Genomic DNA, 22,333 nt, shown 5'->3' on the forward strand with positions numbered 1-22,333 from the left:
ATCACAAGAGGGGTATAAATGGGCCTTGAAAAGCCAAATTAGTCAAAGAATGTTGCATATCTCCTCAAATGATGATTTAGTATAGTTCAAGTTACTAGGTTAGAGATGCATGACGAAACCTACATTTGATTTCTCGGTACATTATCTCATCATTTTGTTGTGAAACTGCAGATAATATTAGGGGTTTTGAGATGATAGCTTTTTTTTCTACTAAAAACCTTCTAAGTGTTTACATGATGTACTTTCTGTATCATTAAACAATGGAAACATAAACATAAATCCAAGGTCAACAGAATATAAAATGCAGCACCAGTACAAACTTTAAAAATTCAAAAGTTACATGGAGATGTTTAATACAGAGATTGGGAATCCTTCCTCCAAAAACTCATAGAATAATCGACCAGCTGACCCTGTAACTGAGAAAGAAACATGTTTCCTTAGGACTGTTATCTAAGGAGGGAGGTTTTGAAAATGAGGACCAGCAGGGTGCCCATCAAAATCATTCAGGACACCAGTCCTCAAGGAATCATTTCTGGCCACGGTGAGAAAAGAATGGCTACCCTGTCCCAAGCTTTTACTTGGCTCTAAACACAGCTGGTGTTTGGCACCTCTCACCTTCCCAATTCTTGACAAACAAGAGTTGCCATCTTCATTCATGTTGCATTGGTTCATGGTGTGACAATGTAGCAAATCCACAGATGTAGGCAGTCGATTGCCCTTCTTGCTAGCAACCGCCTGAAAAAGAAAATTGAAATTAGCTAAGTCAAATCAAATTTGAGGAAGGCTGGTTTGGTCTTTTAATTGATCAAATTATTTTGCACAGCCCTTTTAATTTGTCCATATCAGGAGAAGCTTGCATATTCAAGATTCTCATTAGTTGAATTTCAAGTCACCCTCACTGAGCTGTCCAAACCTGCTGAAAGCAAGTTGTTGAACAACGTAGTGCGACAAAGTTATCATCCAGTTTCATCATACTTGTAACATTGTGGGCATGTTTTCATGAGGGCATGGGCACATGTCAGTGTGCATGTGAGGGCAGGCAAAATCATGTTTCTGATAAATATTCTAATAATTTATAGTTGCAATAATACAGCAGAATGAAAGCTGGGTACATCCAAGGAAGGAAAAAAATTATATCTTAGATGAAGAATCCAAGAGTTACCTGCTACCTTTAAAGGAGACTTCTATCATGGATGCAAGAGGGAAATCTAAGAAAACCTTTACAAGAGACCTCTATCAAGGAGACTTCTATCATAGATATTTATCATATCTATAGGCAGGTCAGTTCAATTATTGTATTATGCCTTCAAAAAGACAAAAAGAAATGAGGTTTACTCACATAATTTCCAGATGCAGAGCTTTTGTAAATAATGAAGAAGTCCCCTGCCTCAAGACCGTGGGTTCTTACAAAATCACCTGAAAAGGGGGGAAAAATCATGAAATATACAGTAGAAATCATCCTTGGTGCTACCGAGATCTACAAACCTGTAGTTTCCATAATATACATTCTACTTCTGTTGTTTGGCCAGAACCTGAAAACACAGTAAGAGAAGGTATAAAGCAAAATTTTTAACAGAACAACATATAAGCTTCGGTCGAACAACATAAAAGCAAAATTTTCATTACTGGCACTTTAGCTTGTTGATTCAAAAATGGAAAACCAAAAAGAAAAGACTGTTTTGCAGAAAAAGCATTATGTTTATCCTTTGCTCTTTTTTAGGGAGTCAAATAACTTTCAATTGTTTCAGCATAATCAAGAATTTTACTGTCTTTGAGTAGTTGCTATTAAAAACAGTACAAGTAACATGGATTAATATTTGGCAAAAGATTCTTGATACTGAGATTTCTCGATGTAACATCGAGAATACATTTTAGGACTGCCGATCATTTCTAACAACTACACTGTACAAATTTACACTTTTCATCTTTTGAAAAATATGTCTGGGTTGCCGCCACCATGTTTGAAACTTGGACATCTCACAGGAAGGGAGGAATGCCAATTTTTTAGCTGACAAATTTAGACTTTCTTTATTTTTTAACTTGTAACATTAATTTCAAAGTTTTGAGAGGTGATTATGTGTCCGAACTCTGGCCATGAGAAATTCCACACGATTTTACCATTATTATTATTAGTGGTAGTATTTTTGACTCTGTGCTAGTAAAGTGTATGACACAGGAAACCTATTTTAGATGGAATGGTGCTGGAACTATATCTATTTGATGCATCACTGTCTCCCTTTATGATATCCTTTTTTGTATCACAGTCTGTTAGTTTCACGTATACCTTGAAAGTTCTAAAACAAAAACATTCCCAGAAATTCAAGTTTATTTTAAGAATTCTATTGTTCAGAAAAACAAGAAAAATTGTTCTTGTGGGTATTTATTATTTTATCTGCAAACTTCTGTTTTTCTCTCATAATTTGTCCGGAAAGGAGTTGCTGCATGACTGAGATAGCATGCTTCAACTTGCATAGTTAAATTTCTTCAAATATACTGCTATTTTTTACAAGTGTTGAAGCAATTACATTATAAGATTCAAAAAAAAGAGAAGGGTCTGTAGTTTTCTCTTCATTTGGTAAATGATTACATTTTTAGAATTACAATGACAGCTCATGTTCCGTCATCTTTTGATGATCTGGGATAGTGTGATACAAGTAAATACCTGTACTTGAATTTCCATGTTGTTGGAAGTATCAAGTCATCCATCTGCAGCATCATTCCATCTCTTTCAGATAAGGGAGGAAGGTTAGACTCGGCCTCCTTCTGCAAATTGGTATGAAATGGAAAATAATGTCAGTCATTCACTCACCATTCTTCATGAACATGGTATGAAGATATTTCAGATATTTACAGTTGAAGTTAGAAAGTATGATCCATCGATACTTCAGGAAAACAACATTTAAACAATCAGTTCATTCGTAGTAGCATACATATCAACCTCATTAAAAAATAATAAGAATAATAAAAGAAAGGCATCACATTCACATAAAAATGACAGGGTAAGAAGACTTCATACCTTAGGTAGGACTATTCTCCCAATTCTTCCAACATCACTATTTGTTAACTCTTTTTGTAGAACCATTTTCAATTCCTCCAGCTGGATTACAGGAAAATTCATATCACTTTTCTTATGTAAGAAAATGACGGATCACAAAATCTTTCTAGAGTCTGCAATGGTATTCTCTCTGATAAATAAGATAAAAATGCAGCAGTGCTTGATAAAAATTTTGACCATACATAGTGCACATGCAACAGCAGCAGCAAAACTATTTCTTACAATGATTGTGTCCACAAATGAAAGTTCAATTAAGTATTGATTTTAAACATCAAAAGAATGTTAGAAAATCAATTGAATGGCTCGAAATCATATCAAAAAAGGAAAACATGAATGCCTGAAATTAATTCTAACGAACAATTGAATATCAATTTTTCAAATATTGATCATTAGAGGTGATAAGCTGGTGTAGCAGCAGCTCAAATTCAAAGCAAAAGAACATGTAAAAGACAATTTGTTTCCATCATCACATCCTTGCAAAGACCCCCCCGCCCCACCAAAAAAAAAAGTTCCTAATTCATCATTCTCCATCGATCGAAATTTTTATTCGCAACTCATGCTGCTCATGCCCATCTAACGATCTACAAAAATCTTCAGAACACTCACCCCATGATTCATAGTCTCCTTGACATCAAGATGTCCATCATCCACGAAATTCATTAGTGAACCTCTTGTAGATGCTGAAAGAACGTTTGGTCCAGCCATAGGATTACACTGGCAAGCTGCAATGCAGCAGAGCTTTGAAGTTAATAAGAGTCGCATGGATTCATATACCGGTCATTAAGGGAATCAAAGGGCTGTGCCCTTCAGCAAAATACAAGAAGCTACTACTAACAAGTGCAGTACAATTAACTCATTGCAGAAATTCATACCAGTTCTATTCGCAACACATGATATATAACAGCGGAGATTAGTCTTTGCACCATCTTAAAACATGTCATGCATGGTACAGCTGCTAGAGCAGATGATGTTCACCTAGGATCTAGAAAAATGACATGAGACGTAAAGATGCTTCATAAAGGAAATTAGAACTGAATAGTTTATGTACAGAAAGATGTTACCTGATTCAGGATACAACTTGTTTGGAGTGTTTGGAGAGGAGCTTTTCATTTGCATCTGAGAGGTATTAGAAGGGTCTTTGATCGCATCGTTATGTACTTTCAAATTCGAAGCAGAAAATGGATGGGGCAGATCATCATATAGAGAACCATGATATGAAAGTAGATAATTCATAAGATTTGCTCTCAGTGCGTTAGTTGACATTGGAAAGATAGACGTGAAAAGTGAGTCTAAATTGTTAGAGGAGGCCTTGAGGCAGTGACAACCTATAGAAAAAGAAGCTTAACTAAGTCAACCTTAGTTTCAAAATACAGAAGAAAAGCTCGATATACTGTAAACAATATATCAACATTACTATAGATTCCAACGATACTTCTAATGAGAGCGGTACAAATAGTTGTCAACTCAAGCCCAGACAACACTGTGTCATTCATCAAGAATACATAATTCAGCATATACAAGTTATAGATTTATTTGATTAATGTATTTGGGTTGATTCACCTACAATATAGACCATTCAACATGATTAAAGTTAGAGGAAAAAAAGAAGAAGAAATGAAATGTAAGATCAAGTTATAAATTGTGAATTGTGTTCGTATCAATCATTAGTTTTCAGAATCAGATTAAGCACAGGCATCAAATATAAAATACACGAAGCATTCACGGCTCCACGCAGGCTGTGACCTAGTTGGAATTGCAAGGCAGGAAGCTGCAACGCCTTTGACGACTCCTGCTCAACCTGTCCAGCGATCATTTCATCACAACCTCCTGTCGCTTCCACTCCATTCGACGCCGTTTCCTCGGCGCTGTCAAATAAAGGCATCATCACCAGCTTGGTCACCGGCTGTCCCGCCGAACCAGAACCAACGCCGGCGCCTCCTCCCGTTGCCATCTCCGAAGCAACGACGAACTCGGCGGTGACTTGACCTCCTTGGGACATGATTAGGAGGAGCCAAAATCTTAGAAAACCCACTAGATATATAGTAGGAGGGAGGTCATGCGAGTGTCAGAATAATGGTGGTGTTCCTTCATGCAGCGTGGAGAATTCTAGAGTTCTAGAGCAGATTATGAGTTCATTTTGTGCCTAAAAATAGCATGGGAGAGAGAGAGTGCATGCGTGTGTGGCTTTGGGAATCGGCAAGGATATATTGGAGGGCGAAGTCAGAAGTAATAAGAGAGGAAAAGAGGAGAGAGAGAGAGAGACCCAAGTGGGGGAGTAATGAGGCCGGCCGAAGGATATCGACGTCCAGGTGGAAAAACGAAACGCACCGGCCGTTATTTTGCGTGCCCCACCTCCACCATTAATGGCGTATCATAATACCCTGGGCTCTTCTTTTGAAGCAAACTGTGAAATAGGAACTGGTAGGATGAGAGAATGGAAGCTGGCCTTTTTTAGGGTAGATGACGACATTTGGGTACGCCGTGGTGCTGCGAGATAAAGTTGGTCCCATCTGCTGTTTCGTAGCGTTAATGGAGGAGGGGAGCGTTTTCGAAGCTTTTGCGAAGTGGGGCGAGGGATTGATGGTGGAGTTGTTCCCGAGCTCTATCGATGGGGTCTACGTGGAGTCCATCCATGGAATGGTGGTTGATGCTGTGATGGCGGTGGTATCGGGTAGGATGAGCCAATCATTGTCGTCCAACCGTTGGATTTCTGCCAAGTTGATTCGGTCAAATTGACCGTCTTCCATCAAGGGGAATAAATTTAAGAAGAAAGATCTTCTAAGCCACCCTACTCTAACGGCACCCAATTTATATTCCTGCGACCCTAGAAGCTGTATGCAGTCATCGCAGTGATGACCCCAGGATGATGGAAGATGTAGATGGACGTAACAAAACCAGTGTATTTGATTACATTTTCAAATCGTCCCCACTTTTAAAATGTTTGCTGAATCTAATGATCTAGACCCATCCTTAAAAAATCACCCGAAGATAGTGACGTGGACGTAGAATTTGGAGGCAGAAATATTCCTTCAACCAGAATTAAAATATTAAAATATATGAAATATATTAGGAATAGCTTTAGTACTCGGTGATTTTGGATTTTCATAATATACTAAATAGATTTTGGATTTCTATAATATACTAAATAGATTAACTGTGAATATCCAAATATCTTTAGTCATTGGAACATAGCATACGGTAATCTTAGATCATTGAAGATCAGATAATTCTAAAATAAAAATTATTGGTGATCTCGATCACAATAGCAATTCTATTTAGATCACCAGATGCTACCTAAAGCGGCCCATCTAAACCTACGGGAAGTAGTCGGATTTATTGCAGTCGTTTAATCTTTGCTCATTGGCTTATGGCATGCAATGTATGTTAAATATAAATTCAGCATGCACACGTATGATCTAAAAATACATGCAAGAGAGTACATTTTTAGTTTCATCATTGATAAAATGTTTCTTCCAACAAACGTATGAAAAAAATATGGAGGTAAAACTCGACATTGATGTTGGAGAGTATGGTTCTGTATATTAGCATTTTTTTTATGAATTGCACTAATATCTTAGTACGATTTCGTAAGATAGTAATCTTGGTGGTTCGATATGTGAAAGTTGGGTCGCACATCCTTCAATTCCACAATCAACAAAGATACAAAAAATTTTTCCAAAAAAATAATAATAATTGCACAAAAAAATAATAAATTTTGCTGACTAATAATAAATTAAAAAAAGTCTACATATCATATATAAAACAGCATGCATAGCTATCAGTAAAAAAAAAAAGAAAAAGAACAAGACTAGCTTGCTAATGAGAGGAAAGCTACCTAAAATAAAAGATGATTACAAAAGTAATGCCTATAACATGCACAACCTATATATTCCACGAATTAGTATTTTAATTTTTCTATTTCTCCACTATTTTTCGTTCCCACGTACTGGACGACATTCCTTACCATTCGTTCACCTTGATATCTATGCCTCATCGCCAATGTTGTTGCCGTGAATCTAGTCAGGTTAGACGGTCCTTTTCATTAAATTCGGAGCTTCCTTCCATTTTTTCCGCCGCGCTCTGCTCTCATCTCGTCGCCCGACCGTCTAAAAAGCGAAATAGCCCTTCCTTTCCTCCATTTTTTTTCACTCCACCTTCTTAATCTTTTCCCCCTCCGCCTCGTCAATCCAGAAGAAGGAATCCCTCCTTCCCTCTCTCTCTCTCTCTCCACAACGAAAAAGGAGAGGGAGGGAAAGGGAGAGAGAGAGACAGAGACGAGAACTAAGAAGAAGCCTTCGGACGACGGGAGGGAGACAGGTCTCAATCTCTGCCCCTTTCCTTTTCTCTAGATTTTCTTATAATTTTCTTAGTTCTCTTAGACGAGAACTAAGAGAAGCACGCTAATTTCGGGGACCGCGCTCGGTCGGCGCTGTTGTTTATCGTCTCCTGACCTGGCCCTGCCTCAAGCCGCGCGAACAACCATTTCATTTTTCTCTACTCTTTATCTCTCTCCCTGTTCTATAACGTTGCAGGATGGAAGAATAGAAAAGGAAGGAAGGAAGGAAGGAAGGCCTCTTCTCCTCTGGCGCTGGGCTTGGCTGTCGACGCTCTTTTTTGACAGCCGAGCCGGCGCCTACCTTTCTCCCAATTCCTCGGTGAGTCCCAACTCCCCCTTCACCTTAATGCTATTATAGAGTACAACTAACTCGGTCAACAATACCCAGCAAGTTTCAATTTTTGTTCCTTTGGCTCGTCCTGCTTCCGCGTAAAGCTCTTGTCTTTTTCACCCCCTTCGTACCTGCAATTAGTTGGAACGCGTATTTCCGTCCTGATGGCTTCCCTTTCCGGCATTCTCCACCGGCCTCTCTCCACCGCCGCCGTCATCGCCCTCGCCGCCGTGTCGACGGACCTCCCCGACCGCTTCTCTCCCTCCAAGCCATCCGAACTCGATGCCGCGTCGCCACCCGCCTCAGCGGTGGTATCGGAGCCTCCGCGGCACCCCCGGATTTCCTTTGCCAATCCCTCCGGCCTCTCTTTCATCTCCAAGGTTCAAAATTTAAGCCTTCACCATGTGCCGGATTCTTTGTTCGGATCGTGTTCGATACCAGCTGCTTCGCCGCCGGTCCTCCTTACCGTGTACCGCTATGCTAAGTTGGCCGAACCTGCTAAGTTCGATGATTCGACGCCGCCGATTCCTTCGTCGCCGGCGGAGGTTCTGTATCGATGGCATCCCCCTGACCCGAGAGCTTATGGGGTGTCAGGGAAGGATGGTTGCTCGGCTGCCAAGTCTCGGACGGTCGTGGTTTTGCTTGGCTGGCTGGGAGCGAAGCAGAAGCATTTGAAGAGATATGCGGAGTGGTACACTTCGAGGGGCTTTCAAGCCGTGACTTTTACCTTCCCCATGACGGATATCATCAGCTACAAGGCCGGCGGTGAGGCGGAGCAGAACCTTGAGCTGCTTGCTAACCATCTAGCTGATTGGGTTTCGGAGGAGAGTGGGAAGAATTTGGTTTTCCATACTTTCAGCAACACCGGCTGGCTGATGTATGCTTATTTCTATTGAGTGATTTCTCTTTTGCAACCCACTTCATGACTAAACTGTTCGGTTATCTCCTTGCAGCTATGGAGCTATACTTGAGAAGTTTCGGAAGCAGGACCCTTCAATAATGGGGAAGATCAAAGGTTCCATTGTGGACTCGGCCCCTGTTGCTGCCCCTGATCCACAGGTAAAGAAATTTATTAGCTATATTAGCACAATTCAGTACAAAATATGCTTTTGTAAGCTTTCTAGGATGTATATTCCTTAGTTTTCATGATATGTGGTCTGCAATATGTTCTGGTGCTTAATTTGTCTTGGATACTTTTTTGTAAGCATATTTAAGAACCAAAGTCTCTTTTCTTTGTTAGAAATTCTAGTACCTGTTCTTTCATGTTTATGGGATCTTCCCACTGTATAAGAGTTGACAATGACCTTTTTAGTCAAGTATTTTCCCACAATTCACATTCATCATGATTTGATTGGTTTGCATCGTTTATCATTTGCCTGAAAATAGCACACCCTTACTTCATGGGAACAATAATGTACACATTGATAGTAGAGTAAAATCCGAGCAAAGTTTGCAGGTTATATCTCTTCTTAAAAATCATCCTCCATCTTCCTGAAGGTTAAAGTTCATGACATTTACTTATGCTTTTGTGTTATCTGGATTCAGTTTTCGATGTTTTTCCTTATTTTCCCAAGGTTGTACACCCTAAGAATTCAGTTTATCTTGTCCATGTTGTAGGTTTGGGCTTCTGGTTTCTCTGCTGCGTTTTTGAAAAAGCAGAGTGTAGCAACTAAAGGAATGCTGAGTTCAAACGGATCGGGGAGTGGCATGATGGTTGCTGCTGATTCTGGTGTGAAACCTAAACCAGCAGTCATGGAGGTTGCTTTGCTGGCAGTATTGGAGAAGTTTTTTGAGGTTGTCCTGAACCTTCCTGCTATTAACAGGTAGCAACTTCCTTCAGATTGGTTACCTGTCTGTAATCTGTAACGTATGATGAGTTTTTATTCTTTACAATCTAATTAAACAGTACATTCATGCTCAATAGACTCAATCAAGTATAGGAGTTGATTTGGATCTTATGCAAGTCTGGAATATTCTGGATGGTTGCGCCTAGGAAGACCTTAGCCCTACATTTATTTTGAGTACTAGGCTAAATAGGATTAAAATCTTATAGTTTGATTTTATGCAGTGGTTGATAAGAGCATAGGTGTCCCATGGTACCACGGATATGGATGTTTTAGATGGCATATGCATTTGTATGCACATATTTATTTGTGTTCTGATAGCTCAAGCAACAGCATCAATGAGCTGAATTGGAGTTTGATTCAGGATAGTGCATGCATGAATGCAGAGGGAGTTTCCTTTTTTTTATTTAAAAGAAGAAAAAAGAAAGATGTAAGTGTGTGTGAAACACTTCTTATTGATTTTACCCTATCATACGGCTTAAGGAAGTTTCTTTTAGATGTCAAAATGTGTTTCCTGCAAATTCCAGTAGATATTTCTTCTAATGGCATTGTCATTGAAATCTCCATGCTATCCATGAGATGTTGAACTTGATATTATGTTTGTGTTACTTGATTGGTTCGACAGCTATGTTCTTGTTGACTGATATATACCAAGATATTAACTGATAATTTGCCTGCACTATTAACAGGAGGCTCTCAGATGTTTTGGATGTGTTATCATCAGACCAACCAAAGTGTCCGCAGCTGTATATATACAGCTCTGCTGACAGAGTTATTCCAGCGAAATCAGTGGAATCATTTGTAGAGAGGCAACAGAGAGCCGGGTATGAGGTCAGGGCATGTGATTTTGTGTCCTCGCCTCATGTCGACCATTTCCGAAGCCATCCAGGTCTCTACACTTCTCAGCTCACCAACTTTTTGGAGGACTGTGTGCTTACCGGTTGCAAAGATTTGTCATAAGTTCTACATATAGATATATATTGTGATGCTTTCATTCTTTTCCTGGCATTGATCTATTTCTTGCCAGGCATAGCTAATTCAAGAGAAATTGTTCAAATTTCACTTGTGCATCCATCGCATGATTCTAATATAAGAGCATATAGTTACAAAAAGAAGGAAATACATTCAATCGTTTTATTTCCTTTCACTCTTGAATTGCAATCAAAGAGCTTGTGCAGTAAATATTAAATGGCTAGTGCTTCAGCGAATAGCAGATATATAGGTATATGAAGAATAAGTTTACAAAACAGATATTTAGAGTGGCGAATGATTTGCAAAAAGTTTTAGCAGTTGATTCGTCATGATGTCATCCTGCGTACTATGCAGAGACATGCTACGGCGTGATTTTGGATGTTGGGTTGCTTTGCTCTGAACAGAAATCTGCACATGGATGTTTTCTTGAGACATACACTGATGTAATCTGCCTCTAAAAATTGCATTGGTTTGCCGATATCGTGGTTTTGTATGACAGATAGGTTGCTTTGCCCAGAACAGAACTCTGAACAGCGACACTTCTTGACATGTAGCTTGCTGTAATATGCCTCTAAAATTGCATTGGTTTGCCAAAATCCTGGTTCTGTATCATAAACAGATATGTGGGATAGCTCTTATCTTTCTCTATTTTTCCAAGCGAAATGTGGGATTAATCCTTGATCCAGTGGAATTACAGCACCTGTCTCTCAAATTGCAAAGGTCATTTCAGTATGCTGGCGATGGTAATACAGTCTAAGAGTCCAGTTTTGAATGTACTTGTGAGATGACGATGACGAAGAAGAAGAAGAAGAAGTCCATGGATGGTTTCAGAGGCAAACAGGATAGTTGACTTACATCTCTAAGCTAAGATAGTTCAACTCTAAGAACTTCTGAAAACAGTTAAAAGTGCTTAATGTGTTCATAGATCATTAGAACAGGTCCCAAGCACAATAGTTATGTTAAATTGGGGTCTCAATTTTACAATGAATGTCATGAATGTGTAGATCAGTAGTTTTGAATATATACCCACTCTAGACAAAAGGGGCTTTTGTCTGTCTGCTAGGTTGCAATGCTTGTATAAAGACTGATTATCTAATTTATGAGGTCATCAATAATGTGAATTATTAGTAGTCTCACATGAGAATTCACCAACAAAACACTTGTATTTCACTCACTCATGTGGCATACAATGAGCACATATTCATGGTTATGTACAAAAGGCAGGCAAGGCTGATCCTATTTTGTGAATGGCATTTAACTGACTCTTCTGGAAAAAAAGAGTGGAGAGCCATTTCTACTGATTACAACAGGAAATTGTGATTTTCTTCACTCTATGTAGATAAACCATATGTTGAGGCATCCAACTCAAATCAACCAGTTTACTGCAAAAATCTTGCTTCTGAATCTGAGATAGCTTGCCTCAAGTACATGAAAGATCTCTGATAACTAACAAAACCCATAAACCAGAACTCAAATTCATCCTTAGTAACTATCTGCATGTACTTTTCGTTTGGCTTGTTCGCATTCTCACTCTGGCTGGCTCTCTTTATCCTTTCTAATGGGATCAAAACCTGTGAAAAGAGAACAAATTCAGCCAAGGCCTGCTGCAAAGATTTATTTAAAATGGCTGTAAGCCTAAAAGTACCTTGTAGGGAACTCTGGCCAATTCTCCTCGGGGAGAAGTGAGCGTTAGGGATCTATCACTACGGAACGTAATCTTCTTAGTTGAAATAAAGAGCAGCCCTGCAATAGGACCGGCCGTGGTTGACAGATAGCACTGAAAAGCCTTCAGCAGCTTCTCTCCTTTTTCAACAGAGAAATTTTGTCTGAAGACTCTCTTGACGCCTCCTGCTTGAAGAATCCTTGCACCCAAGCTCAACTTTCCCTTCACAGTTTCGGAGATATTGGGCCCCAAACTGACTGCAGAGTCCATGAAAGTGCAAGACATAAGTCCTAGCCATTACTTCTAGCAGTAGCAATCACCTACTGCCCTATGTATTGGGCTAAGCTTGTGAGCAATGTTTTCTGTCACAAGAATTTCAAGTCATTCTCTGACTGATACTAACTCGTAGTTATTGTTTTCTAGGTTTAGGATTCTTCTATTTAGCAACTATAGTTCGATCATCATATTCTATATGAAAGTAGCATTGGTTTTTCCATAATTTGAATTGAATTGATGAGATGGACAATTACCATGATCTCGGATGCCTTTCGCGTAGCTATCTGCTTTTTTGCTGAACTTGCTCATCCAATCAATTGCTGAACCCACTCTTTCTGCAAATAGAGAAGAGTTCTTTAGAACTTTTCCAAAGGCATTGAATAACATACCATGTGTCCAAGCATGTTTGATGAAGAGAGGAGGGGAGGTGGTTATTACTCTGTCTGAATTGGGAGGAACCATATGAGGTGGACTGGAGACATAAGCTACCAGCCTGAGAAGCAGAAGCAGGTTTGCCTCGACACTCAGCTGCATATCTGACACAGGTGATAGGAATGCCAATGACTTGATCATGGCTTGGCTTCTTCACATTTGATGAAGCTTCCATCTCTACTTGTCTCCTCTCCTTAAGAATGTCCCTCTGGTAGATGTCCTTTGGTCCAGAGAACCAGCAGGTAGGCCTTTTATAAGGTGAAGCAACCTTTGGAGCAGTGATTACATCCAAATAAATAAAGCACTAAATTAAAACACCACTTCATGATGCAGAGTCATCAGCAGCTCATTAAAGATAAATTCTTTGTTGTAAATCCAAAAAGAGAAAAAGAAAAAGTTCTCAATTCTTTTCTGTTCCTTAACTCTTAAATGAACTTGTATGGTAGAATCAACCCTCTACTCTGTTGCTGGTCTTTTCACAAAGTGGGGAGAAAATATGTCAAGATAAAAAGAGAATGACATACAGATGGGAATCAAAACTTTTTCTTAGTGCCTTCCATGTAATTCATAGCATATTTCCCTGATAGGCACACAGGTTTCTTATTATCCTATTGTCAGCAGAAGCAGAGGAAAAGAAAACATTATACACTTGAGTAGAGGGAAATTATTTTTCACACAGAGACATGCCATGTGCCTGGTTTGAAGTAAGGCAGCAATGCCCTAACTTTTCCTTTATGTTATTTTCTGTCATATTATGTTCCCCAACTACATCTAGTGCACTGACGCATCTCCAGGTCAGCAGTTTATTGTGCTGCCTGTCTTCATGGGCCACTTTATAGCAGCTTTCGAGACAGGAGGCTGGCTTACTTGTCTTTGTCTAGGTGGAAAGTAGATAAATGAGAAGGACCAGAGTAAGCAATTCATAACAAAATCCATTATTAAAGGATGAAGACCAAAGCAACCTTCTGATGTAAGGAAAACAAACAAAGTTTGTAAGATTGCATCGGCCAACAGAAAGATAGATGCATTGTTTACTCAAAAACAGGAAAAGTTTGATGCATTACGAAAACCCGACGATATATTCCTTATCTTAGGGTGATTCGCTGCTTATCTGTAAAGCTAACTTTTCCTGTGCTTTCCTTAGTCTGAGGTGGAAGGCTATTTTAAAGGGCCTTCCACTATAACTGCCTCCTTTTAGTCAAGATGATACAAACATTCGGATCAGATTGGATTTCCATTCAAGGTCAAGGTCCACTCAGGTCATGCAGTCACAGGACAAAATCACCAACCATACCATAACTAACAATCTAGAAGGCCACCCTTTAGATTGGGTATCTCAAGCCACATTTTTTTGGAGCTCCAAAGAAAAAACTCAGTGGTGCAAGTCCCAACTTGTCACAGCTATTTTAAATCAGCCACCTGCCTACCACGAAAAATTTTTGGACTCTAAGATAAAAGTGTTGCAAATACCACACAACGCTTTCGTTTAAATAATTCATAGAGCTAAAGGTAGAACACATACCATCTTAATGTAAAAAAAGATACAATAAACAGACACAAAGGATTATAACGCAACGAGGAAGAGTCAACTTAACGAGATGGAAAGAATTCAAAACACATTAATTAATGCCATGGGCTTCAGAATCCTGCATTTATTAGTTAACGTCATAGCCTTTAGAGTTCTGCATTTATACTCTTACACAAGTAGGAAGAATTAATACATCACACCATAACAGGACTCTCATGACCTAAGAGCTGCTCTCGTCTCATGTAACAACCACAACTACTACTTAATGCATGTGAACAGATCTTAACTACCGTTGCTATGGCTTATTTAGACATGATGCAGCAAGTTGACAGAATTCGACTATAGATTGAAACAGCCAGCTTATTCCACATCGAGGAAGAGGAGACAATAACAACACAGTAGGATCAACTCTCCCTTCTTTGTACACTAGGAGATCCTTTTGCTGCCGCTTATCTCATCGGTGAGATGTAGGAGGCATTGGGTAGGTCACTGGAGCCATGTTCATTGGCGCACCAGGGACTACAGCACCAGCTACTGGGGCTCCCACTCCATAGGCCATATGGGGTGCAGCAGGAACAGGCATATTAACAGGCGTGCCTACTGCAGAAACAAGGGGACCAACTGGCTGTCCTATTGTGGTTCCATATACACCAACTCCAGGAGGACCGCCTGATGGCTGAGAGGATTGCTTAGCAGATTTTCCTGAAGTTGTCGCTCCCCCATTTATTTGCCCAGTGATTGGCCCTTGTGGAGCTGATATCTCTGCATTAGTAACACTGGTGATATCATGGATGCTTGATCGTCTCCTGTCTTTGTTCATTGAGTTCAAACGAATAAAATATTTCTGTGCATGGCTTGCCACCTGCGTAGGTGTCCTTGATATTACAAAGTTTCGAGAAATGCTCCTCCAGTCACCTTTGCCATACTTATCAAGTCCAAGAAGAAACAATCTGTGGAATCAAAGATCAGGTGATAGATTCAAATAAGAGCAACTACATTCTCAGTACTGGAACCTAGCAATTATAGAATATCGAATAAAAAATATAGTGAAAACAGCAACATGATTTGATGCATATGATATAAGAAGTTATTAAATTAAAAAAGTGAAAAAACATGTTCTAGATGAACATGATAAACATTTGAAAATATTCAGGTATGGAATATTACTGTGCAATATATATGCATTTCCTATTAAGCAGTCGATGTTTTCATATTAAGTATTGCTGCCATAACAGCTTTCAATGAACAAATCTAGCATCATGAGCACAACAAAATTAAGAACAAGAACAAAATTTTATGTAATCAAAGGGTATCTACTGTCCATACTTTGTGTTTGTGAATTGTGTAGCACCCAATGTGACCATTGATGTCACAACAAAGCCATCCATGAGAACATTGACTGCTTAATAAACAGGCACCACAGAGAAAGATCTAAACATGTAAAATGGATATGAATCAAATAGTAGATTCTCCTATATATAAATATTTATACACATGTAAAATGAAAAACCTAAATTATTCACATCCTAATATGTCCTGTCTATTTACCAAATCTGCAAATCTCCCTAGAAAAGTATTATCTGAATGATTCATATAGAACTAAATAAGGGAATCAAGTAAAGAAATATTTATTCATTCTAGTCACTGTGTGATGTAAAGATCTGGAAAACCAACTAAAAGAAGTTGCATTAGGCTTGTTTCCAATACATGTCTATTATCAAAGTAACAGTTATTCAGTTTGGAAGGCAATGAAAAGAAGATATTAAATAAGCAAAAGGATGCATCCAATAATTCATATAAACCGTCACATTTTGTAGTTTCATTAATGGTTCAGCTCTGGTGGGGTGGCTTTGACATTTGAAGTTTTCCAACTAAGTTGCCAAATAACAAAATTGGTTATCCTCCAAGAGTCTAATCCACAATAAATTTCTAAAAGAAGGAAAAGATAGCTTGTAATAAAATTATGTGCAAAATCGGTTAACTGGATGATACCATACTTTTAATACTCAGGCTCATCATAATACTTGCACTGGCATTTTATTGTTTAAAAAGAAATCTTTCATTTCAAAAATCCTCAGGTGATGATTTTAGTTCATCTACAAGTATTAACTAATAGAACAGAATCTATAGCGACATCAGAGCATCTAGCATTATTTATTTCTGAGGCACTATGTTACTGATAAATAGGTGATGATTTTGGGCTCACATGGAGGGCCATAGGCAAGTGTTACACAATAAAAAAGCAAGCCCAGAAATAGTCACAAGAAATTATACAAGTTTTTTACCCATGCTCAAGATAACATCTAACATGTCACATCGTCCTACAAGATTTCTAGTCATCTATATTTTGATAACACTATATTTTAAATAATATTATAACTAGTATAAAAAACTGAAAGGCTCAAAAAGAAAAAAATGTAGCTCATATAACTCTTAAAACACATGAACAGAAACACTAAAATAATGGTTTCATCCTTTGTCCATTCCGTTCTTTCTATTTAATTACAGTTTCTTTTACTGATTCGCATTAGCATCAACAGACTGACAGGATCAAGACTAAGATGAATTGGTATGGAAGTGAAATCCACATCATTATCATCATTGTATGGTTAGGGCTCGAAACAGGCTGGGCTAGGCCACGCCCCTACCCAAGCCCAGCCTAAAATTTTAAGTCGAGCTTCGGACTGGTTTTAGGCCTGAAACTTTTAAAAAATCCAGGCCCAAGCCCAAGCTCGGGCCTAACCAGAAATCCAATTAGGCCGACCCAATTTAGTCAAAGCCTCTCCCAACTTCTGGGCCCACAGCATCCACTACCACACCCACCTCATCAAGGTTTTGATCTCATTGAATCCTACCAATCTGAGCCCTCCTGACTCACATCGGCATTGGTGCCGCTCAAGAATAACCACCAATGCCAATTGGCCCTCCTGATCTCCCTGCCAAGATCTTCGATTGGGAGTGGGATCTCATCTATTACGCCAAGGTCCTCTGGATGCACAAAAAGATATGGATCACTGCCGGCAACATCATCCTCGCCGGCCTCTGCAATTGCTAGGATGACAAGGCCGATGTCATCCTCAAGTACATGCCCAATGCCTATGGTGAGCTCCTCGAGAGCACCTGCCTCGACAAGGGTATCAATGGAGGTCTCGATGAGGAGGATGAGGGTGCCAGTGATGACTACATCGAGTTTGAGGATGATGACATTGACAAGATCTAAGAGAGCTCAGGGGATGCTTTGCCTCCATGTCACACCTCTCACACGATCACAGTTGAAGCCTAGAACCCCTCACGCAATCCGGGCTCGAGTTTGAGCTTAGTTTCGAGCCTTGTGTGGGCTCAAGCTAGGCTAGGGATATACCCAAGCTCGGCCCGAAAAATATATGGGCTTTATATTTAAGCCCAAATTTGACCCAAATTCTCTTAGGCCTACCCCATAGCCCGACCCGAAGTCGGCTCCCTTTGATGGGCCTCGAGCAGCCCGATCCCATTTCCAGCCCTACATATGGATTACACCTTTAGCTTAAATGAGTTCCTTCTTTGTGAGTTAAAATGCAAGTATCCACCTCATAGCATGCACACACACTTCACCAAATACAACCCTCAATATATTGAAAAATTAACTGATTCTTTCCGGCTTGCAACTGACCTATTAAGCTTCCGCACCATATGACCAACTAGTGAGTGACCTTTGCCTATGTCAGCCCATACTCTACCAGATAACAGCCCTGTGTCCAGCTCTAAATTGTTTCCAATACAACTGAAATACACAAGTTGTCCTGAAATTTAATGAATTAGATATTGTTGTCATGAGCTTCTACAAGTTAAATGGTTGTCGCCATGGTGATTGAAACAAAGAAGCTGCTATCTAGGTTTTTCAAAGCCAGCAACCTCTCCAGGCTTTCACATATTACTGGCTAGTTTTGTAGCTTTTCAAAATGAGCAGCTTAGTTACAAAGGCTCCTAGCACTAATTGGCCATCTGAGCATTTATAGAAAGTACATGAGTAATCAGACTGACATCTAACCTGTTCTTCTCCTTCTTTAACTATGAATGGAATAGCAGTAATATTACCTTGAAAATCATGTGAAACGATATCACTTATGGGATATTGACAAGATTTAACATTTGCAACTGGTTAACTTATCTGGTTATATATTCCGATTTTAAATAATTATGGACCGACCACTCTCACTATGAGAGATCGATGTTGGTGTAATAAGAATATTAGATCGGATAAAATAAAACAAATTTAATATATGAATACATTCAAGTCTTAAAATTGTGGATAGTGAACGAATTCCATGCAGTTCAAGCCAAAGAGGAACTTTCAATTTTAACTTTTATGGAACAGAAAAGAAAAAAATGTATTAACATTAAGGGGCACATTTATTTACAATTAGTAGTCAACCACCTATCTTTTAGATCATGATGTCCTTAATACTCATTTTGAAACCTTCCCTTTTGTTCGTGATTGGAGGAAGGGGAGGAGGGTGGGGGTGCATGGGGGAATATGGGCTCTTGACCATTAACTTTGTATATTCACATGATATTAAGTCAAGCCAGCATTTCTAACTGGCACGTGATCCATCACTTCTAGTGACTAAAGAGAAAAATAAGAGATTGAGGAAAAGGTTGGTCACTTACGAGTCACTCCCAAAGTAAATAAACTTGCTCAAAAAAAAAAAAATATATATATATATATAAATCAAGAAGAAATGTTAACCACATGCTGAGCGAAAAATGATTTTCAACTGCTCTGTTCAGATGGCAGGAAACAAGCCTATGAGGCAAGCCGCTCCTTTGGGGAGGCAATAGAGCCTTGTTCAAGATGTAGAGAAAGTTGGGAAGAAGGAAACAAAGAAATGGGTGCAATCCAACTTCCACATAAAGGCAATAAGGAAATAGGAGACCCAAAAAGGATAGAGCTTGGGAAACTCCTACAAATAACTAGACTGCTTGTGATGTTGAATGAAGGTATCTAAGAGTACTGTAAAAAGGAGGCATGAGAACAGATAGGAGAAGAGCGAAAGAATATACTATTTTGGCCATTGGCACTGGTTGAATTGTTGAAAAATGTTGGCAAGATGGTGCAACAACAGTGAAACTGATCAATTCAGAGAGTGGTGTATTGGTTTACTATGAATGACAACATTAGGTTGCACTGTATCTAGAAGACTGCCATGGTAGTAGGAGATAACTAGAACTAGCACGACTTTCGTTTGCTATCAACTATCATGAAGCAGGGAAATATGGAACAAGAAACAGAAAAATTACAGTGCCAATTTCTCTTAGAACTGCGTTACAGTTACTGTATGTAATATTAAACAACAGGTAATAAATTCTAATACACCATAGGGGTCAGAACAAGGAAGAAAGAAAGAAAAGTGAAAACAAAAGATTCATCACTCCTGTTTTATACTCATCAATCAAAACACTTAATGGCACGCATGTTCTTAGTTGCTAAGTCAAAATAGGTTATAATGGCCATCTCCTGTTGGTTCATAGTTCCAGAACACCCTAGGATGGTGCCATACAGTAGTACCATGCTATTACAGGAAAAATGGAAAAGCATTTTTAATGCTTAGTTGTTTATAAGTCATGTTTTTTTTAATAACAAAAACTTCTTGAAAGTGCACTAGCCAACTCCTTTAGTCTCAACAGATTAGATCTGACACAGATGAAGGCTGATGTTTGCCTTCAATTGTTAAAGGAGAACCAGTAGGCCTACCAGATAATATCAGGAAACGCATAGTCCAAAAGCCAGCAGAACATGTTAGCATCATTTTATCAGGGCATGAAATGATGTCCCTAAACTGCTAAATTGTTGAAAGCAGCAACATTGAATGGATGCAGCATCAGAAGTAGATAGATTAGAAGTCATTTTAGAACGTAAAGTCATCCACAGTGAATTAACCATAACAGTAACCTCAAAAATAAAGTTCAATTTGACAAGAAAATTTGCTGAGTCATCAAGAACTTCATATATTAAACATCTGTCAATGTACGGATCCACATGGCAAACACCAACTTTTCTTGGCAGCCAAATCTTGACTAGTTAAAGATGCCCAACTATGATTTTTTTCCCTCAATAAAGAAATGCAAAAGTAAAAATCAGTAAAAACAGTAACATAAATAGCATCTTTTGAGCTAATACCTGTGAAATCTGAGAAAGCTTAAAATATGAGTTTACCTGTGTTCATCCTCAGTCCATGCTATTCCTTTACGACGCTCTTGATCAGACCTTGATGCCTTACCACTATGACTAGAATCACCATGTGAGTGTCCGCCCTTTTTTCCGCTGCTGCCTTCATTGGCCTGGTCACCACCATCTGAGGAAGAGGGGTAGCAAGGTACAGGAACTCGTCCAGATTCGATGGCATTGACGTCTTCCACTAAAAGCTCATAGTGGTGCTTGATATCCTCAAGAGTTTTTCCAGGCACATCAGCCGCAATTTTCTCCCACCGATCACTGCAATCCTCAGGATGAGTCACCAGAGCATTCTCAAATGCCTTTTCCTGCTCCCGGCTCCACGAGGAGCTGCTGTTTGCCTCTTCCATCACCATCTTCCCCTATTCAAGCTATCTAGCATATAATTTGTGGAAAAGGAGAGATTGAAACAGCTGAAAGGAGGGGCTAACCAAGGTCCCTAAAACCAGAACCTCTCCAAATTCATCAACACATACACACAAGGTGAGAGCTTTTCTTTTCTCTAATTTCCCCTCTCCAAATTCATATGACTGCTAGACCCTCGCAGAATTCTCTGACAGCTCTTGGGAATTGGATCTGGATTACTTCTTCCAATGACAACAACACCTGCTGGCAAATTGATAGCTTGAAATTTAAGCAAAGGAGTTAAAATATAACACCTCAGGCAGGAAAAAGGATAGTAGATGTGTCAGAAGCGGGGCGAGGAAGGGTTACCACCACTGCCACAAGGAGCCAAGAGACAGTTGCACAGGGAGAAGAACAGAAGCTCGCCAGTCCACAACAAAAATAGGGCTTTCTGGAAAATGCAAAGAAGACCGTGAATCGAGGCCACAATTGCCAACCCTAGTGATAGAGGATGAATCAAGATTCAGCAAGATCAAGGGAAAATATCCCGTTACCTGAAACAAAGGTAGCAAGTGGGAAATTAGGGTTTCGATTGCGAGATGGAAAGAGACCAGAGCAACCAGACAAAGAACCAGTTGAAGACAGCAGAAGGATTTAAATCCCGCAACCCAAATCCCTTGATAAGTTCACAGTGTCTGGTCCACGGATATGAATCGTTCGAGCCCAAAAAAATCCTAGCCTTTTCTATTGACATCTAACCTTGCAGTAAAAACTAAGAATTTTCACTTCTATTTTTACACTGAAGTCAAAACTCAAAACCCATCACCAACAAAAACCTCTTTTTCTCCACCGACTGATGTCAAAAGAAACAATCTTTTCCTCTAAACACAATTTGATTCAATCGGAATGATCCCTAATACTCCAATCATTCAAATCCAATTCCACAAAACTTCTCGCTAGTTCAGCTTGTTTCCACCGAACTGCCGAAACCCACCAAACAAAAGAATCCAAGTTGCCCTTTAGCGACCGATTGGGACGCAAAAACCAATTTTTCTCCTACCAAAAAGTAGACAAAACTCCACCCGGCGCTCCTCCCACCAAGTAATAGTCAAGCAACGATTCCAGCCACTTCTTTATATCGTTTCAATTGGATAAAGACCATCCACATCAGTAAAAGCCCGACCCCAATTTTCTTGTCTTCTATCCAGTTTTCGCCCGCAGTAAGAGCACACATCCAGATGCCTTCACCTCCACCCAAACACCCATTCATCCAATGCTATCATAAATTTTAAATCTTTTAACCTTTACCATAGTAAAAGGAAGGGGAAAACAAGAACGCT

At 39.4% G+C, this 22,333-nt stretch overlaps 4 protein-coding genes across 13 annotated transcripts; 1 reads left to right on the forward strand and 3 right to left on the reverse strand.

Moving 5' to 3' along the window:
- Window positions 1-36: 36 nt before the first annotated feature.
- Window positions 37-6,846, reverse strand: LOC103716648 (B3 domain-containing protein Os04g0676600-like). The gene is made up of 7 exons (XM_039115116.1): window positions 4,117-6,846; window positions 3,662-3,777; window positions 3,017-3,097; window positions 2,663-2,763; window positions 1,486-1,532; window positions 1,340-1,416; window positions 37-735 (listed from the first exon to the last, which is right to left on the reverse strand). The coding sequence occupies exons 1-7, from the start codon at window positions 4,316-4,318 to the stop codon at window positions 451-453; spliced, it is 909 nt and encodes a 302-aa protein (XP_038971044.1). The 5' UTR covers window positions 4,319-6,846; the 3' UTR covers window positions 37-450.
- Window positions 6,847-7,205: 359 nt separating this feature from the next.
- LOC103716632 (transmembrane protein 53) lies at window positions 7,206-10,704 on the forward strand. 3 transcript variants are annotated; one of them, XM_008804725.4, is made up of 6 exons: window positions 7,207-7,372; window positions 7,588-7,710; window positions 7,864-8,599; window positions 8,676-8,781; window positions 9,340-9,545; window positions 10,256-10,678. In XM_008804725.4, the coding sequence occupies exons 3-6, from the start codon at window positions 7,887-7,889 to the stop codon at window positions 10,524-10,526; spliced, it is 1,296 nt and encodes a 431-aa protein (XP_008802947.1). In that variant the 5' UTR covers window positions 7,207-7,372; window positions 7,588-7,710; window positions 7,864-7,886; the 3' UTR covers window positions 10,527-10,678. The 3 variants fall into 3 exon arrangements, with proteins under 3 accessions (XP_038971042.1, XP_008802947.1, XP_008802940.1); XM_008804718.4 differs by having other exon boundaries at window positions 7,209-7,372; window positions 7,780-8,599; window positions 10,256-10,704; XM_039115114.1 differs by having other exon boundaries at window positions 7,206-7,372; window positions 7,588-8,599.
- Window positions 10,705-11,676: 972 nt separating this feature from the next.
- On the reverse strand, window positions 11,677-13,415 carry LOC103716625 (putative GEM-like protein 8). The gene is made up of 4 exons (XM_008804707.3): window positions 12,916-13,415; window positions 12,732-12,812; window positions 12,184-12,458; window positions 11,677-12,109 (listed from the first exon to the last, which is right to left on the reverse strand). The coding sequence occupies exons 1-4, from the start codon at window positions 13,082-13,084 to the stop codon at window positions 11,918-11,920; spliced, it is 717 nt and encodes a 238-aa protein (XP_008802929.1). The 5' UTR covers window positions 13,085-13,415; the 3' UTR covers window positions 11,677-11,917.
- A 1,113-nt stretch (window positions 13,416-14,528) lies between these two features.
- On the reverse strand, window positions 14,529-21,707 carry LOC103716590 (transcription factor SRM1). 8 transcript variants are annotated; one of them, XM_008804686.4, is made up of 4 exons: window positions 21,548-21,707; window positions 21,366-21,444; window positions 20,631-21,254; window positions 14,529-15,387 (listed from the first exon to the last, which is right to left on the reverse strand). In XM_008804686.4, exons 3-4 carry the CDS (start codon window positions 21,002-21,004, stop codon window positions 14,892-14,894), a joined length of 870 nt encoding a protein of 289 aa, XP_008802908.1. In that variant the 5' UTR covers window positions 21,005-21,254; window positions 21,366-21,444; window positions 21,548-21,707; the 3' UTR covers window positions 14,529-14,891. The 8 variants fall into 8 exon arrangements, with proteins under 8 accessions (XP_008802908.1, XP_008802917.1, XP_008802884.1 ...); XM_008804695.4 differs by having other exon boundaries at window positions 20,631-21,257; XM_008804662.4 differs by having other exon boundaries at window positions 21,363-21,444.
- Between the last annotated feature and the right edge of the window lie 626 nt (window positions 21,708-22,333).

Source organism: Phoenix dactylifera, chromosome 17 (assembly GCF_009389715.1).
Source record: "Phoenix dactylifera cultivar Barhee BC4 chromosome 17, palm_55x_up_171113_PBpolish2nd_filt_p, whole genome shotgun sequence".
In the NCBI taxonomy this organism is placed as follows: domain Eukaryota; kingdom Viridiplantae; phylum Streptophyta; class Magnoliopsida; order Arecales; family Arecaceae; genus Phoenix; species Phoenix dactylifera.